Source organism: Gadus morhua, chromosome 23 (assembly GCF_902167405.1).
Source record: "Gadus morhua chromosome 23, gadMor3.0, whole genome shotgun sequence".
In the NCBI taxonomy this organism is placed as follows: domain Eukaryota; kingdom Metazoa; phylum Chordata; class Actinopteri; order Gadiformes; family Gadidae; genus Gadus; species Gadus morhua.
Genome location: NC_044070.1, coordinates 5,850,539 through 5,870,560, shown reverse-complemented (window position 1 = coordinate 5,870,560; position 20,022 = coordinate 5,850,539). Strand labels below are relative to the sequence as shown.

Sequence of the window (20,022 nt, the reverse complement as noted above, 5' to 3'; positions counted from 1 at the left end):
TTAGTTTTGTTTGCTGACCGATGCAGTAATTTCCTTTTCGTTTGGAACGTTGCTATATTTTTGGGTGAATGTTTTGGAGACATTAAAACTTCACTTTTCTTAGTCGTCAGTCCATTGCCCTCATTCTTGCCCACACTCGCGATACCCAGTTGCCCGTATCCCAGATACGTGGGGCGACCACTCCGGTCCCTCACATTTGGTGGCAGTGGTGGGATCTTTTTTTTCGACGCTTCTGAGGAACTGGAGAGACGAGGGGGAAGACGAGGACTCGGTGGACAGCGAGGACGAGGCCGAATCTGGCGACGAATGGAGCAGACGCTGTCCCGAGGAGTTCTACTGCAGATCGAGGAGGAAGACGGCCATGGAGAGGACCAGGCATCCGGCGGATACCCGCTTGAGGGGTCTGACCTTGCCGCGGTGCGTAGGATCTTGGAGCGGGAGGCGTCCAAGCAGGAGCAGCACTGGAGGAGTGTCCATATGCAGCTGAACCAACTCAAGGAGGATGTCGAGGCTGACCGGAGGTCTTCACCTGCACCAGATCCAGCACCAGCTCCGGCATTGGCACCTGCACCAGCAACTGCACCAGTAGCGCCTGTGACCTGGCCAAGGGCGGCCATTCCCAGGCTGGAAGAGGATGACGACATTTGAGCAGTACCTCAGGACATTTGTGAGGTTAGCAATGGCTTTGGCTGGCCAAGAGAGGATTGGGCCGTCTTTATAGTACCCTACCTCGCCGGCAAAGCACGCAGCGCCTATGTGGCGATGAACATGGGTCATGCCACTGATCCCCTTGGTAAAGCGGCCTTTCTGTGATTGTGTAACAGAGGCTGCTAAGGGGTAGACAGGGGGCGTGACCCCTTCGTTGTGGATCACCGCGCCTCACAGTGGCTGGGTAGCATGAAGGACTCGAATGCTCGCATCACCCGCTGGTTCTTGGCACTGCAACCATTGCGTTTCAGGGTGCAGTACCGAGCGGGAAGGCAGAATACTGAGGCAGACTTTTTGTCTCGCCATCCTGTTGGCGAAACTCCAGAGGTGGTGGGAAATGTGAGAAGGTGAAATCCTCCCCCTTCTCACTGTCTCGCATTAGAGCTTTTATTATTATTATTATTATTATTATTATTATTATTATATTGTGTGTGTGTATTAGATTGGGCTGGTGGAAGTTAGTCTTCCGTCCCGGTAGGGGGCAGTATAGTAATGTTAGCTTTAGGTAAATGTTCCCCCAGCTAATGGTCTGGCCCATATGGCCGTGATTGGTCCAATTACCATTTCCCTATTTAAGGGCCTTTTCATTTGGTGTTTGGGGCTGAAGGTGGTGCTGGCTTGACGTGAGGCCAGTACGAAAGGTTATGATATCCTATGTTATGTATCTTAGTTTTGTTTGCTGACCGATGCAGTAATTTCCTTTTCGTTTGGAACGTTGCTATATTTTTGGGTGAATGTTTTGGAGACATTAAAACTTCACTTTTTTCTTAGTCCTCTGTCCATTGCCCTCATTTTTGCCCACACTCGGAATTCCCAGTTTGCCGTATCCCAGATACGTGGGGCGACCACGCCGGTCCCTCACAGTCATCATTACTACTGCCAGCCCTGCTGCACAGGATGGACACCGTTTACTGGGCTTAGTAAGCACTACTAACAGGGGGCCTTATTAAAAAAATACAACCAGCAGCAAACGCGTCCCTGAACACTGTTGTAAGTGTCCTGAATGCAGACTGCACATGGGCGAATGAACTAGAAAAAATAAGTTAACTGCATGTCGACTGGGATTCAATCATCCATGTGATATTTGGACCAATTTGTGGCAGGCTGCAGAACTCGTATTACCGTTAGCTCTGGAGTATTGCAGTAACTGCCACATGCACACACACACACACACACACACACACACACACACACACACACACACACACACACACACACACACCGGTTTATATTGTTAGCCCCTTGTTCAGAATCAGAATGTTCCCTTTCTTACTTGTAAGTTCTGCCTCATGCTAACTTTAATCAGGTCTGTAAACCTGATTAATCAGGGATCTGAGCCATGGTCATAAGGCGCTCAGCTTTATGGGGAGTTGAACTGAAATTAAAATGATTTGCCCAGGGCAAAGGCACATTTCTCTATAACCGTTAGACCGAATCCCAGTGATTACAGAATTGATAATACAGAATATATACCGGTACAAGCAACATATTTTTTTCATCACAAAAATGCCATCAGTCTGATGATTCGATTCATTTATTTGATTATTTTGGTGAAATATTATCCAAGAGAACACTCGTATGGCAGAAACTGAAATAGTATTTTTCTCTTATATCTTCGGTGGACAAACCCCCCGCGCCCTGTGAGTCCCTACAACACTTCTGGCAGTGTTTACTGCCCTACTCCCAAGACACTGAGCTAGTGATTTGTAGATCCACTTTGCCACACAGCAAACTGTTATTTATTTTGTCAATCTTTCCTTCGCACTCCCTCTTGCTCATTCTTTTAGTTTTTCTGATCATGTCTTTCTTCTCTCTCCCACTCACTCAGTCACTCACTCACCCCCATTTTGTGTCTCACTCTCTCACTCTCTATCTTCCCCTTTTTCACCCACTTTCCTCTCCCAGCCTGTCTCCCTCCTCTCTCCCCTCCACCTATTCATGTGACCACCCGTCTATCCCTCAATCAGTCCATCCATAATATATATATATCCACGTCAGACACACTGCGTTGACTTCTGCCTGTTCACTTCACTGCCTGTTGTGTTCAACATAGTTTGTCTATTGCACAATTATTCACTATTGTCATGCAGGCCATTACCGCCGCATTATTTTGCTCACCATTACAATTGCCGGGAGGTGCTTTTAACTTTTTGAACCCCCCCCCTCCCCCCGACTTTCTGTCGCTGTCCGCCCATCAAGGGTTGTGTAACCTATAGCCATTGGTTTTGCCCTCATGGCAAATTGCTATCATTGTGACCACATGCCAACCCCCCTCCCCCCAACCCCAGGGAGCCCTCCAAGACAACTCCCTTCTTATTAGAGGTACCCGTGGTGGCTACCATGGCGACAGTGCTGGTCCCGTCCTCACCATCAAGGATGAAGTCCGCGTCGGGAGATCTGTCGTTACGCTGGACTCTGACACACCAACAGCATCGTGCTGACATACCAGCTACACGCGCATCATGTCATAAAAAGTGGGTTTAGAGGAGAGGGACTCATGGGAGAGTTGGAGAGATGGAGTGGGAGAGGAAGAGGGAGAGAGAGTGAAGACCAGAGCAGGAGGTAGGGGAAGTGCGAAATCCTTACTTCCCTCAGAAATAGGTCTAATTTGAAAAGACCGCTTCATGGTCTTTTTCAAATTTGATATAAACATTTTATTTTCAATTGACCTACTTAAAACGGCTATAATAATAATTGGTATGATTCACACTTGTTGGTTGTGTGCGGTGTATGTGCTCCTCGATAGACTCAGTTCAAAGAGGTGCAGTGACCTTTGCTCTGTTCAGCGGTTTCATGTAAACTTGGTTCCAATTGTAAAATGATTTGCATATAGATGATAGGAACATTACGGCCTTTGTTTTTGGGACATACATTCTTGCCCTAAATTGGTGATTTGGTTAATCTAGATCTCTTGTTTGTCCAAAGCAACATTGAGATGAGCTTGCGTGCTCAGGCAAGTCTCATAATTCATAATTTAAATGCGAGTCAGCCACCTGTTTGTGTTTGTCTGTGTGTGTGTTACTTTTCCTGCTGCTTATTCCATTTGTTTGCAACAAGTAATATTTATGTCCTGCATAATAATTTGCATTAATGTGGAAATAAATCCATTAATGTGTGTGTGTGTGTGTGTGTGTGTGTGTGTGTGTGTGTGTGTGTGTGTGTGGTGGGTGTGTGTGTGTGTGGTCGGCAACTCTGTATGTGTATGTATATAATGGTGGATGAGTGTGTTTGTTTGTGGTGTGGGTGGATGGGTGGCAGCATAGATGTATTTTGGTAAACAAGTATGTGTGTTTGTGTGTTTGCACGTGTACTTTTAATCTCCAACTTGTGTTCTTTTTGTCTCTCTCCCCCAGCATACGTTTACTCCAACACTGCCAAGATTCCAACTCCCACACAACCACACACACTCCACAAATATGAAGATAACTCCACCAGGACCTAAACAATCCATATGCACAAACGTCCACATTTATACTTGCACTTGCTAAAATGGAAAAATACATTTTGAATTAGAATAGGTGCATTATTAGGATATTCCATTCCCAGTTCCAGCAAGGTTGTACTGGGTCTGATCCCTTATGCCCACAGCTTACCCTGTAAACATCCTTGAGCAAGATACCAACCCCTAACTAAATTGTTAACAAATAAAATGGTAAATACATCATTAGCAAAGGATTTCGGACTTAGCTGCAGACTTCAGGATAGAGGTGTGTGTGTGTGTGTGTGTGTGTGTGTGTGTGTGCGTGCGTGTGCGTGTGTGTGTGAGTGATGTCAGTAGGACACACGCCCTCTGAACAGCGTGTTTCCGTGGCAACAGGTGGTTGCAGGTGGACAGGTGAACAGTATTGCCCTTGCCAAGAGGCACAGGGGAAGGAAGTCATGAATGGGCTTATCATTCTCAACGTCTCCTTTGCCAACGGCAGTCACCTCATTTATTCTGTTAATCGGTTTCTGTCCAATGCTGTATGTTTATGAAAGAGCTGGCTGTATTTCTGTGTAGAAAGTAAAACATTTGACCAACTGTTTGAGTTCACCATGTTTAAAGGGACTAGATGTAAGAATCAGAAATTCCTTCTCATTACTGGCCCCTTTAGCCACTAAGTGAACTGCATCCTGCTCGAGCTGTTGCTCTCAGAGCTTGTGAGCTCTGTGGGTTGAGAAAATGACAAACATAAACTAATGTCAGTTAATATTATGCATAAATATTACCCATAAACAGACAATGGGAGTGGCGCGATGGATACAAATCACATCAAATTTACGAATTAAAAAGTTATGAAAGGACACTTTTTCCTGACTATCTCCATTCAAATATGATAGAAATTAGCCCACAGGCTGTTCTACGTAATGGCGAGGATCGGGGAAGGTGTCCTTTTGAAGTTAAATTACAACCCTTGTTCATAAATTCACCATTTAAAGCTATTGATGCGTGTTCAAATCCTGCACAGTAGCTTCTTCTTCGTCTGTTGTTCTTTGGCTCGTTAGCAGCCCAGGATGCACCTGTGCGCCCACGCGTAGCGCATGTGTGAGCACATCGGGGTCCTCCGAACCGGTTGGAGAGCGGGGATTAGGCCAGGGCTCAGGTGTGTGTGTGTGCGTGTGCGTGTGTGTGTCTGTGTGCGTGTGCGTGTGTGCCTGTGTACGCCTCATGTGCTTACAAGTACTTTTTTATGTTTCCTGTTGGTCTGCAAAAAAATGGAGCGTGTTTTCAAAGGATGGGGCTAGAGGAAACCAAAAAAACCCGGGACCACCGACAGTGATTGATTCCAGATCAGCCCCAGCCGTCCCTCCGGTGGGAGGACTTGTTACGGGTCAATAAGCGGACCCATAATTCCCAGCGTGTTCAAAACCGAGCGCAGGGCTCCCGGCACCCGGGGCTCTTTGGTGTGTTGGACTATAAAGAACCGCCGCAGTGGCGTCCTTCACGGCTGCCTTTCTTAAGAACAGAGGAGGGTGGGGGGGAGGGGGGAGTGGCCTGAGAAAAGTGAAAGAATGAATTGACAAACCTCTTTTTAAGTTTTGCACACCGCTAGACACCGGTAGGGATGTACTGGAATAAATTAATTGTTCAAAGTGACAACCGTGTGGGTGTGTGTGTAGGTGTCTGTGACGAGTCTTCTCCCAGAAATACCGGTGTGTGTGCCAGTGGGCCTGCCCAACTGAGGCACACCTTGCTATTTATGACGAGGAGAGCTATATGCGGGATGGAATATGCATATCTTGTGCTATCCTGGATCACGCGCACACACACACGGCAAGTGCGTATCGATGCACCTCTGCTATAAACAGAAAGATGATTGAGTGGGTGGTAGGAATGGGTTTTGACTAGATGTAATTTAAACCATCCAGTAAGTAAGATCCCACTTAAAGACACTAATTGTCTTTAAGTGGGATCCAGTTCCTCATGTGTTTGTAAGCAAAGTCGGCCAATGACTCTGATACTTCAAATCACTGTGTGTGTGTGTGTGTGTGTGTGTGTGTGTGTGTGTGTGTGTGTGTGTGTGTGTGTGTGTGTGTGTGTGTGTGTGTGTGTGAGATAGATGGATGGAGAAGGGCAGAGAGAGCCTTCTCACAGAAAAAATATATGCAATCGACAATGTGTGGAAGAGCTTGCACATCTGTGTTGCGTGTGTGTGTGCGTGTGTGTGTGTGCATGTGGGCAGACGAGGCATGCATATATACATATTTTATGAATGTGGTCTGGGTGTGCATGTGTGACTAAGTTATTGCCTGTGTGTGTGTGTGTGTGTGTGCTAACCACGTGTGTTTGATGAGGTGCCATAGTGACATACAGTGAAGGAAAACAAATTGAATCTGTGTGAAGCGGGGAGGCACAGAGAGCTGCAGTCTCCGCACTTATGCGGCCTCAATAAAAACCTCCCCCTTCGTAATGTCATCCGTCTCTCTCCCTCTCTCTCTCTCTCTATCGCTCTCTCACCACGTCTATCTCTCTCTCCCCACATCTATCTCTATCTCTCTCGCCAGTCCCTCTACCCCTCTCCCTCCCAGGTTCCCTCTCACTCCCTCGTTCTCCCTCAGCCTCTTTCGCTCCTACTGTATACTAATCAGACAGCAATCCTCTTGCTCTTCCTCTCTCCAATTTCCTTTTGTTTTGCTGCCTTCTTTCCCCTGTACTTCTCTCTTCGTTCCTCTGGTCTCATCCTCTCCTCTCTGAAATTCTCATATCCTTCCTCTCCTCTCCTCCCCTCCCCTCCTCTTCCTCCTCATCCTCCTCTCCTGTACGGCCCTCTCTGTGATTCCCCTCGCCCCTCAGCTCCTGGCTCCTCATGCACATGTATCCCTGGGTATTACAAGGCCCTCTCTGCGTTTGGTGTTTGAGCATTACATTAGCGGTACATCCCTGTGTGTGCGTGCAGGCTATGATCTGATGCTCGCTGCGCCCTGGCTTCCAGAGGCGCCCACGGTGTGCAAGAGGCTGACATGCTAGTCTGAGAACTTAAACCGACCACTGTGTCTCTGTGTCCCTATGAGAGAGAGAGAGAGAGAGAGAGAGAGAGAGAGAGAGAGAGAGAGAGAGAGAGAGAGAGAGAGAGAGAGAGAGAGAGAGAGAGGTGTGTGAGAGAGAGACCTGATTACAGTGCGTGAGCACGCTCCCGCATAGCGCTAGTCATGCTCGCAGCAGAGTGATATTACATATATCTTTGGTTGTTTAAAGCTGAACAGTGTGATGCTGCTGACAATATTGGTGTGGAGGAACCCATCTGTGGCTGATGGTCTTCTCCTCCGGGCTCGTCTGGCCTGGCCAGCACGGTTGTGTAATTGACAGGCAGAGTGGGCAGTGGTGGAGGACCGTGGGTGGATACAATCTTGGTTAAACAACTGGACAAAAGGGTCGACGCAGGCCCGGGACCTGTCATGTTGAGATGTCCACAACAGCTGCTGAGGTTGTTAGTTGTGCTGGGAACAGAATCTACCAGCCATAGAAGACCAGGACTGATCTAATTGGCTTTGGGTTTCTCTTGCTGTAACATGTAAGATAATAAACATGTTGGTAGGGTGTATGGATTGGCAGACGGATCCTCTTCAGCTCCTGCCCACAACTATGATGGGCTGAACAGTTCATTATATGTATATACAGTTCATGATGTAAATATCCCGGTATCACGAGTGTTGCTTGCTTCTGTGGCGCACAGAAGCAACACCAACAAGCGGGGTGGGACAAGCTTGTTGCCAACATCGTCACAAAGCGCTGGCACATTAGCCCTTCTCCCTTTTTAAAAGTTTGAATGGGTCGTGGTTATCATTATCATGCGTCGCACTACAGCATTGTTCAATACATGATCCTGATTGGTCAATAACCTTCCAAGGGTTTGGTTCTTTTTCAGTAACGGGCCACCTCTGCCTTTTAACACTCCTGATCAATATGAAGTCAAATCTAACTATCAAGCAGATGTTTCTCTGACAATGGATAAACAATATGCAGAATAATACATATATTTTTGCTGATTAATTCAATCAAGAAATATAACATTCTAGATTCAATCAACTGATAAGTTTTCCTCCGGTTTTGGTGCGGCCAGATTACAGACATCAATAACTGCCTAACCAATGCCAGGCTGGTAGTAATTGCAAAACAAAAACGGCAATCTCAGGACCCTTTGGTGAGGCTAGGTGGGCCCAGTCTGCAGGAGCGGCCCTCGTTCCCTGGTCCTACTGGGCCTGACCCAGAGCTGGCTCTGTGTGCTCTGCTGCCCAGCTTAAGGCTGGTTAGGCCTTCCATCACCAGGCTCCCAGGGCCTCATATGTCAGCATTCACAATCTGTCTGACAATAAAAGCACTCGCTGCCACCCACCGCTGGCCCATGTCGGCCGTAACTCTTCAGACATGCACAGCGTTAGAAAACCCACAGCAAAAAGACAGCCTTATAGTTGAGGTAAATAAAGGGAAGGGTTCCCCCTCTTTCAGGGGGGCTGAGGGATGCTTCTGTATGAAGGATTTTGTTGTTGATGGAAGGATATTGGTAGGGGCAATTTTTACATGGAATAATATATATACATACTTAACAATTTGTGTCTTGGCAAAAACTAATTCATAAAACATGAGTGTCCAAGTGTGATTATGGTTTGGAAAGTACAACACTTAAACTTTAACAAGGAAAGAGATCAGGAAACTGCTGAATAAAGTTTAAGACCTTTTATTTAGAACTTTAATAAAGTGCTACAGAAGCCGAGCTGGTCCGCAGAACTACTGCTTTTCCAGCTTCGGCAAACAGTTTTTATTGTCTCGCTCTGTGATTCCTCCCACAAGCCCCAAGCCCGGGCTGTGATCAAACGATTCCCATACATGAGTTCAACTTCAACCCACTTCCGTTGTTTCCGTTATCTTCACGGTCTTCAAGCACAAAAATGGTTTGCCGTGTATTGGTGGCAAACCTGTCATTCAGTTCCCCTTATCCTTTGACCTCGCCTTCGCTATCCATCAAAGAACATTCAGTCCCCCTCATCCTCTAACCTTGCCTTCTTTATCCATTCCTTTCACACTTTTTCTATCCATTAGGTTGTCTCGATCTCCTCGTAGAGTTATATAATATAATAAGGAGTATTATGTGGGTACAGAACGTAGAATGATCTTTCTAAGAAGCAAGATTCTCTGGAGGAGACTAACCAAAGATTGTTTTTCTATGCTTATCTTATTCATATAGCATATAGTGCAAGATAATGGTTATAGTCCTTCTAGGATTTAGAAAAATTCTCCCACACATAGTCATTTTGATCACTGGATGCACACAGTTGATTCCTGGAAAAAGTGAACCAAGTTTGCCCCCGTAATTAGAATCCCATATTAAGATTGTATTTTATGATCTTAAAGTGGGTCAAAAGCCGCCAGGAGAGTGTAGTCAGTGGTCAGGGGGTCTGACAGCCATGTGGCCCTGCGTTCACCCCACGTCTACCTGTAGGCATCACTGAGCAAGAAGCCTCATTCAAACGAGCTCATTCATGGCATTTATTTGGAAAAATACATAAATAATTTAAACTAATAACGACCAAGAGTAAATGTATGCTTTTCCTTTGGTTTACGCATCTGCGAAAACCACTGAATAATAAAAACACACAAAAAAACTAAATGGCCGCAATCTGCTTGTTGCTCGGCCCGGGGGCTGGAAGAGGGGCGTGGCCCCCTTGGGGTGAGGAGCATGGGACATCTTCTATGACTCCTTCCTGGTAATGCCTCTCTTCCTGCAACGGCCATCCTGCCATTAGCGGCCTGCGCTGCTTGCCGCCCCTCCGTTTGACCACGCATCACAAAATGGCGTTGCAGAGAAAGCCCATATCCCCCCCCCCCCACTGACCACTGCTGAGTCATCCGAGAACCCCTGCAGATGACTCTGCAATTATGGGATACCTGCAAAGGGGAGGGGGGGCCGGGTTCATTTCATCAACTGTCAATTTCACTTTATTCCCGCATCCCTTAATCACAGCTACAAGTCTGGGACTCACACACGCACACACTCACGCAGACAAGCGCGCACACACACGCACATACATCACTGCACACTCGCCAAGCATAAATAATGCCGCTGTCTTCAGGCCTGAAGCCACTGTTTTAATGAAGAAAGAAAAACACAACATGAAAGTCTCAACATTTTGACACATCGGTACTCCTGTTTCAGGAACCGGGAATGTTGAGGCGTCAATTACCTTCTTTGTTTGACAAGTTGGTTCTCCAGCTGACAATTTGATGACATCGTTGATATTATGACTTTATGTCCTCATATGTTCATTACCTCTCTCTCTCTCTCTCTCTCTCTCTCTCTCTCTCTCTCTCTCTCTCTCTCTCTCTCTCTCTCTCTCTCTCTCTCTCTCTCTCTCTCTCTCTCTCTCTCTCTCTCTCTCTCTCTCAAACTCTTTTGCTCCTGCAGATATATTTCCTCTAGCCTTTCCTTTGTTTCTCTTCCTCTCTCACACACACACACAGTCACACACACACACATTCTCCTCTCTCCCTCATTCTCTCTGTTTCTCTCTCTCTCTCTCTCTCTCTCTCTCTCTCTCTCTCTCTCTCTCTCTCTCTCTCTCTCTCTCTCTCTCTCTCTCTCTCTTTCTCTACCTCTCTCCCCATATCTCTGGCTCTGTCTCTTCCTCTATCTCTCTCTCTCTCCCTCTCTCTATTTCTCTGCAGTAAGTAATTTATCACCTCTCTCCATCTGAATGTCATTTTTAGAGGATGAATGAATCCCCCTCCCTCAAGCCACTCTTGGTGTGTGTGTTAATGTATACGTGTGTGTGTGTGTGTGTGTGTGTGTGTGTTTGCGTGCACTCTTGCACAGGCATATGTGCGTGTAGGTGTTTGTGTATGTGTCAGCATGCACTTGCACAACACTGGCACCCACACATATGTGATATATACCACCTCCTAAAACTGTGTTGACCTTGGCAAACACTCTGTTTTGCGGCATCATATTTCCCGGCTACCATGTGGAAATTATCTACACCTTTTGTTTTTTAGTTGAACAGAATACAGATATTTGGCTGCTGTGACCTGGGACGAAGGTATCACTTTGCCTGGAGCTCGCAGTGTTTGCTATACGCAGCCAGCGTTTGGAGGGCTGTAGAATGTTTGTCCTTGGATGCCTTTGGAAACCAATAGCACTTTATGTCATGGCGGGCTAATACCACGACAACACCGCTTGTTTGTTTACACACACACACACACACACACACACACACACACACACACACACACACACACACACACACACACACACACACACACACACACACACACACAAAGGACCCACATGTGGGAGCATCGCTCGCACTGTATAAATATTACATTTCGTGTTTTGGCATTTGTAATAATCCACCAGAATTGGTGTAGTGCTCATTTTGAACTTTGTGCTGTCACTGGTAGACCCCTAGTTAGTGCGCTAACTGCACACTGTGTGTGTGCCTGTGTGCACACTGGTCTTTGTGAACGCGTACGATCATGTGTGCATGCCTTTATGGATTCACTAAGTATTGTATCATACTGCACAAAGGCAGTATAATACAATAGCAGTGTAAAGGCAGATGTAAAAGTTTTATGGATCTCAGAACAATAATCCATTTTACTGCAATGCCACTGCAATGCAACACCTCTTGTCTTGGATAGAGGATCTTGTTTGTGTATGTGTGTGTGTGTGTGTATGCACGTGTGTGTGTGTGCGTTCTATCTGCGTAACTTAAGGGCCTTAGCGTCTGTGCGAGTGTGTGCGTGTGCGTGCCTGTGTGTCTGCGAAAGGACAAATATTTGAGGTGAACTGATAAAAGGCAAGTTCTCTTCTTCTCCCCACCCCACCCCCTCCAAGCTCCTAGTCTCCTAAGGCCTAAAGGAATCAGATGAAAAGCAAACTGACGGAAGGCTCCAAGGACTTAAAGCGTAGGAAATTAGGAGACAGCGAAACAATAGAAATGGAAGGATGGTTAAGAGATGAAACAGATGAGAGAGTGGACAGCAAATAGACTGACTGACTGACAAAGAAGTGGTTATTAAATGACTTTACCTTTGCCTTGCGCACACCAGGGACCAACTCTTCCCCATGCGAATATAAGAATTGCAAGCAGAATTGAGTCCAGCATGCCAAGATTGCAAAATATGTGTGACTGGGCCAATTGTGTTGAAGACGGCCCCCCAGCGGTGATTGCACAATGGAGTCCATCTCAGTTCTGAACCATGTAATACAGAAAAATGTATAGCTGAGCCACAACATTCAATCCTAAAGTCGAGAAAATGTGCAAAGAAGACTGAAACTGTCTGAAACTCTTTGGCTTATATCAACCTTACTTTCACACGTGTGAAAGTGTTTGCGAAAGTGTGTTAGTGTGTTAGTGTGTTAGTGTGTGTGTGTGTGTGTGTGTGTGTGTGTGTGTGTGTGAGAGAGCGCTGCTGCTGGGGGGTGCCAGTGGCTCTCCCCTCAGCTCACCTCCAGTGAGGGGCTGATGTCGCTGCAGCTGACAGCTCTGATTAACGTCCGACCGCGACTCCCTGTCCTCGGCCCCCGGCTTGCTGCGCCGCGCGCTGGCGCCCTGATGATTTGTGGTTCTGGCGTCCCGCAGCTCATTTGCATGCATCGACCTGGCAAAGAAAGGGGGGCCTGGGGGGGGGGGGGGGGGGGGGGGGGACTGGATTGTGGATGTGGCAGCTTGTTTAATCGTTGTTTTGTTTTGGTGTAATGTATCTCTTTCGTATGTCGGGGTTCATCCTGTCGGTTGGCGTCGGACCACTGGGGTATGGTGTTCTTGTCCCCATGGTAACCGCCCACTCCCACTGAGATCAGGGGCTCGGATCTCAAGAGGGACTTCAGATTGTTTAACAAACGTTGAACAAGTCTGACCATTCTTATTATCACTTTTGTAGTTTACAATGTTGCGCATCATAACACAAAATTAGTCTCACTCCAATTCTAACCTTATGGATTATGCCCACACAAATATGGCAAACATTGTCAATAATAACAATAATGATAAGTCACTGCATTTGCACAGCGCTTTGAACAACAAAAGCAATTGTGGTCTATTTGTTTAACGATTCATAAACGCTACGACAAACCATCAATTATTTTCCCTCTCTTTTATTTGCAGCTCCATGGGCCACTAGCGATGGGAATACAGACCCGGACCCTACCGTTGCTCCTCCCCTTCCTGCACTCCTCCCCCCGTCATGTGGCCCATCGACGCTCATTAAAACTTTCAGCCAATGGCATCCTGCCAACACACAGCCACACCCTCCTGTGTCGCCATTTTAGCAACGGCAGCTCTGCCGCCCAGCCTGTAATTGGTCAAGACTCTGTGGAGGTCCTAGGCCACACCTACCCCCGCGATGACGTCACCAATATTACACCCAAGATCCTGGCCAAAGTTGGAAGGAATCTCCACAATCAATCCCATCATCCTCTCTGGCTCATCAAGGAGAGGATCAAAGACCATTTTTATGGGTGGGTCAGCGTTACAGAGGGTTCGATTTGGCAGCGCAGAAAACGTCTGCCAAGAAAGGTCCAAATCCATCGTGTGAACAGCCCTGTTTGTTAGCAAACTGTTGCTGAATGATTCATCAGCCAAACATTCCAGCAGTCCTTAATAAATCATGCGTTGATGCTGATTGTATTTGCAGTGCTGAGGGGCGTACTCTCAGCCCCTGGCAGAGCAGGGCTTTAACAGGGCCAGGTTCAGGGGTTTGATTCCCGCCGATGCTGCTGGGACCAAGGCTCCAGCAAATGGAGATATCCAATCAGAGATAGACTGTCTTTATATGTGATGTACAAATTACCAGTTACAGTATCGGACACACGATGACTGCACATATCAATATTCAATCCCAATTAAGCTCCTGTCCGCCACTGTCCATCTCTTCCGCAGTGCCTATACCGGTCGTGGGAACCCCTTGTTCTCGGTCCATGACAACCTGAGTCCTGTTGTTACCACCGAGCAGAACTTTGACAGGTGAGTACGTTCCACCGCTCCCGAATGCTCTGAGCGATGGTTCAGCGGGAACGAAACACGGTTCGTTTTCACCTAAATGTGTGATTTAACTTATTTTTGAACTGTGAGTGTCAGTGCATAGACTTGAACAATCCTGCTTATTGAATATAAGGATGTTGAATCTTCTGAAAAATGGCTTCATTTCTGACTCATCTGTTTGATTGACAGCCTTCTGATCCCAGCTGATCACCCCAGCAGGAAAAGAGGCGACAACTACTTCCTGAACAGGTGTGCTTCTGACCGACTGCCGTTAACCAGACACCAGAAGTTTAATTTCTACTTATTTTTTATTTAATTCATTAATGTGTAACTCGATTAATGTCCCTTTTTATTTTATCTAGCCCAACATCGTAAGGTATTAATATTGCGATAATGTACATATGAGTGTATATATATTACATATATTTCTTACGGTTCACCTCCAGGACTACGATGCTCCGTGCACACACATCTGCCCACCAGAGGGAGCTAGTGAGGTCGGGCCTGGATAGGTTCCTATTGGCTGGAGATGTATACAGGCGGGACGAGATCGACGCCACTCATTATCCCGTCTTCCATCAGATGGAGGGCGTTCGGCTGTTCACTAATCATGAGGTTGGAGCGTGTTGATGTTTGATGTTGTGTTGACATTTCCATGCTTTTTACCTTCATTATTCTCAAAAAAACAAAATATTTGCAACGGGAGACTTTCCAATGTTTTTCTGTTTTTTTCCCACCCAGCAAAGGGAATTTTAATACGATAAGGCAGACGTTTCATGAAACAAGCATCAATGACAACCCAAGTGTTGTCATTCTAGATACGCTGGTGCATCAAGGTTTACCTCCAATGCGGTACACTAGCCCTGGGAGACTTGCAGATCTGCCTGGTCTCACAAGCCCAGTGCTAGGACTCAATCGATGTCTGCGAGCCAACCTGCTGTCATGCTCTTTAAATGTTGACCTTTTTTATTCAGAATTTCACGATCATAGCCCAAGGCTTTCCCTAAAAATCTTTTTCAAGAGATTGCAAACCAGATTGCAGTATAATAACGGCACCATGTTGGTTTTGTACTTTCACACAGTAGTACGCAGTACTACTTGAACTGATTTCAAGTACTATTTATCAAATTGGGTAATCAATCCTCAGGTTGCTATAATCAAATAACACATATTGACTGATTGGTAGACCCGATACAAACATTGTTGCTGTCGTTGTTTCAGCGGGAATGAGGGCTGTAAAAATATAAACACCATATTGTTGACCAAAATGGTAGCATGTCAACTCGTGTTAAGGACCAAAAAGCTAGCACGTCACCTCATGTTAATAAACAACATGCTACCATATCCTCATGTTAATAAACAAAATGCTAGCATTTCCTCACATGCTAATAAACAACATGTTAGCACATCACCTCATGTTAATAAACAATTTGCTAGCAGGTCAACTCATGTTAATAAACAATATGATAGCCCTTCACCTCATGTTAATAAAAAACATGCTAGCACATCACCTCATGTTAATAAACAATATGCTTGCACGTAAACTAATGTTAATAAACAATATGCTAGCACGTCACCTCATGTTAGGAAACAACAACATGCTAGCACGTCATCTCACGTTTATAAACTTCATGGTAGCATATCACGACCAACTTGCTAGCATGTCACATGTTAATTAACAAGGCGGTCACACGCCGCTGTGCGTTTCATTCCACAGCTGTTCTCGCGGGTGGAGAACGGCGAGGACCTGTCTCTGTTTGAGGCGGGTGGCAGACGCACGGCTCAGAAGCAGCAGTGCCACACGCTGGAGGCCGTGAAGCTGGTGGAGCACAACCTGAAGAGCACCCTGACGCGGCTCGTCACCAGTCTGTTTGGGAAAGGTGAGCACAGCCGCTGCTGGGTTTGGCTGGTGGTCTGGTGGGTTGATGGGTTGGTTCAGGTGGGTTGATGGGTTGGTTCAGGTGGGTTGGTGGGTTGGTTCAGGTGGGTTGATGGGTTGGTTCAGGTGGGTTGATGGGTTGGTTCAGGTGGGTTGATGGGTTGGTTCAGGTGGGTTGATGGGTTGGTTCAGGTGGGTTGATGGGTTGGTTCAGGTGGGTTGATGGGTTGGTTCAGGTGGGTTGATGGGTTGGTTCAGGTGGGTTGGTGGGTTGGTTCAGGTGGGTTGATGGGTTGGTTCAGGTGGGTTGATGGGTTGGTTCAGGTGGGTTGATGGGTTGGTTCAGGTGGGTTGATGGGTTGGTTCAGGTGGGTTGATGGGTTGGTTCAGGTGGGTTGATGGGTTGGTTCAGGTGGGTTGATGGGTTGGTTCAGGTGGGTTGATGGGTTGGTTCAGGTGGGTTGATGGGTTGGTTCAGGTGGGTTGATGGGTTGGTTCAGGTGGGTTGATGGGTTGGTTCAGGTGGGTTGATGGGTTGGTTCAGGTGGGTTGATGGGTTGGTTCAGGTGGGTTGATGGGTTGGTTCAGGTGGGTTGATGGGTTGGTTCAGGTGGGTTGATGGGTTGGTTCAGGTGGGTTGGTGGGTTGGTTCAGGTGGGTCGATGGGTTGGTTCAGGTGGGTCGATGGGTTGGTTCAGGTGGGTTGGTTGGATGGTTGGTTTGTTTATTGTTCTTTTGATGATGGAGCTTTGCATTTAAGCTTTTTCTTATTGCTCTGCTCTCCTCTATTGTGTGATAATGTTTCGGATTAAATTAGTGTTTCTTATGTGGTGTTGTATGTGTGTTGTTTTATTGCATTTTATTGTATAGCAGTATATGCTGCTCGTGTTTCGGCCAGGTCTCTCATGTCAAAGAGATGTTGAATCTCCATGAGACCAACCCGGTGTATTAAAGGTTCAACATTTACTTAAGTTGTTGCCTGACTTGTCTTTCGTCTAATCTTCACCTCCTTCCTCTTTAATGTGTTCTGTTCTCTCCTCGCCTCCTCTTTCTTTCCCTGTCTCCTCCTCCTCCTCCTCTCAGATCTGGAGGTGAGATGGGTGGACTGCTACTTTCCCTTCACACATCCCTCCTTTGAGATGGAGGTGCGTTTCCGTGGCGACTGGCTGGAGGTTCTGGGATGTGGAGTCATGGAACAAGAGCTCGTCAACTCAGGTCAGACACACACACACACACACACACACACACACACACACACACACACACACACACACACACACACACACACACACACACACACACACACACACACACACACACTCTCACTCTCACTCTCACTCTCACATATACACACACACACACACAAACACAAATTATGCATGTCACACACTCACACACGTCAATCATGGTCTTTATTTATTAATGAAAGGTTACTCTCAAACCGCCACAATATCATAACTCCAGCGTTTAAGGCTGCTACACACTGGGCCAACCGTTGGCCATTTGAAACGTTTGGAAACATGCGAACGGTGTCCGTTCCGATTCAACATTCAAAGTCAGTCTGAGAATGATGGCGGGTGAGGATTTGAGCCATCGTATACTCTTGATTGGTTGTGTGCGGCTAGCACACTAACGCTGATTCACTAGCACACCGACGCTGACACTGATTACGCTGATTCTCTGGTTGTGTGCTGCTAGCACACAACCAGAGAATCAGCGCAGTCTGTGGGAGGGGCGGATAAGCACCACGAGACTAGCGCCTGCATCTCGGGCCAGTGCAGAACGCACATGCTACTGTGTCGTTGGCAGTAGTCTTCGCAGTGTGTTTCATAGCAACTCTTCGGCCAAACGGGTCAGACGAGAAGCTACGGAGGGGTTGGATAAAGGCAGTTGGCCGTTGGTTTGAGTCCGGGCACTGTGTAGGCCCCTTAGAACCACGACCTGTTGGCCAGCAGTACGCACAAGAATCTGGCTTCTCTGAGGTGTGTGTGTGTGTGTGTGTGACCTGACCAGACGTTCCAGAGACAGTCCCCATTTCTTATGGCCTTTCCCGGTTGGGTCTGTCACCTGCAATGTGCCTGTTTTAAAATGGAATGAGATTTATTTTAAATATGAACAGAGTTTGAAAAGATAAAAGGTTGTAGCTTGCTGATGAATACACGTTTTAAGACGGTTGGTACTTAGTCTTGTGTCCATCCTATGGGTCTATCTATTGCTACAGGTGGACCTATCTAGCGACTTAGTAACATAATAAGACCTTAGGATCATGAACAATGGGCCTCAAATTCAATACAATATAGTACGATTCCTTATTCAAGTTACCAACTTTGGCTTGGGTTCAGCTGGTTTACCGAACCTATGACGCACCATCGGGCATGAAGCTCCCAGCCTTTAACTACAGTACTACATTTACCATGAGCAGAGTAGGCCAAATGTTAATATGTCCCCTTCTGTTATTTTGGAAATAATATAATCTTTTGATGGATATGGAACGTCAAACTGCAAATGTCTTCCTGTTTCATTTCATAAACCTGGTCACCTCAGTGTATGGGCCTGACTGTAGAGCAGGTAGAGGTTTGAATATCCAACTCTTCTCTTTCAATCTTAGAGGTGCAGATAGCGATGGCTAATGGAAGGATGCCTGCAGGCAGACTATAGACACTAGAGGGATCAAACCCCAGTATATGCTATATATATATATATATATATATATATTTTACTTATTACTTGCCTCCATGGATATTTTTACTTTTATGTAATCATATCATATTCATATTTAATTTTCTGTGTCAAAGTTTTCCTTCATGCAGCCTTCCAGTGTTATATTATCTCCTTATGTATAAATACATATAAATATATATAAATATATATATATATATATATATATATATATATATATATATATATATATATATATACTGTGAAAACAGATTGCGTGTCATTGGCAGTGCCTCACCACACGCGGCCACGACACAGCATGTCGCGTCCCCCCTGGAGAACACTCATCCATGGGGTCTACGGGCCTGAGCCGGGCCGCTGACAGAACCAGAGAGCGTGGACAAATGTCATGAGTCACCGGTAAACAGACTCTCAAACCCCGGCCCGGATGCCCGGGCCTCGTGTTTTCCCGCTCTGAGACCAGGTGGTGTTGATCGTCGCATCCGCACGTTCCCCGGGCCTGCGTCACGTCCGTCTGCAGTACCGGTCGTGGCTCGTAACGGTCTTACCGCCGCATGTGGTATTATGACAATGCATCCACCCCCGCACCCATAGGCTGACCACATGACCCCCCCCCCCCCCCACCGCCCACAGATGGCCCGGGTCCGACCGCCCCCCCCCCCGCCTGTCATCGCTCGCCGCGTCCCCGGGAGTCCCGCCAGGCACCGGAGGGCCGTCCCCGCTGGGGTCGTCGGCCGCCGCGCTCCTGCTTGTTTCTCCTCCACGCTTGTACCGATTAGGGAGGCTGTCGCCACGGCCCGCCGGTGATTAAACCCTGGCTCGCATTTTAATTACGCCGCCGCCGCCGCTGACACCAGCCCGGTCACTCCCGTCTCCCCCGGACTGCATCAGGAAATAAAGTGCTGTGTGCAAAATGGCTCTGAAACAACCAACGGGTGGCCATCAGCCCCCCCCTGCCCCCCGCCCCCCCCCCCTGCGCCTCACATGGGTTCCCCCGACAACGCTCCTGTCAACCCGCTGAGGACCGCGTCAGCACACGCTTTTACTGGGCCCCGCCTGCAGCGCTGACCTTTACCGAGAGCGACGCTACCGCCGTTCTGTCTCTCTTTCCTTCTTTCTCTCTTTATTTCTCACTTTCTTTCTATATATCTCTCCTGCTCTGTCTGGTCTTTCTGTGCTACTTTCTCCTTCTCCGAGTTCTTCCTTTCCCCTCCTTCCCTCCCTCCATGCGGCCGGACCCTCGGTCTCGTTAGAGGCCCCTCCGCGGCCTGGAGGCGGGCCCCTCCAAGCGGAGCCGC

At 47.2% G+C, this 20,022-nt stretch overlaps 1 protein-coding gene across 4 annotated transcripts in view; it reads left to right on the top strand.

Moving 5' to 3' along the window:
• Positions 1–20,022, top strand: part of fars2 (phenylalanyl-tRNA synthetase 2, mitochondrial) — an 86,880-nt gene that overhangs the window by 11,736 nt on the left and 55,122 nt on the right. For all 4 annotated transcript variants that reach the window (XM_030348726.1, XM_030348725.1, XM_030348724.1 and 1 more), the window contains exons 2-7: positions 13,291–13,643; positions 14,065–14,148; positions 14,356–14,415; positions 14,613–14,781; positions 15,884–16,046; positions 17,129–17,260. In XM_030348726.1, the coding sequence (XP_030204586.1) occupies positions 13,309–13,643; positions 14,065–14,148; positions 14,356–14,415; positions 14,613–14,781; positions 15,884–16,046; positions 17,129–17,260 (943 nt within the window). In that variant the 5' untranslated portion in view covers positions 13,291–13,308. The remainder of the gene's footprint in view (positions 1–13,290; positions 13,644–14,064; positions 14,149–14,355; positions 14,416–14,612; positions 14,782–15,883; positions 16,047–17,128; positions 17,261–20,022) is intronic.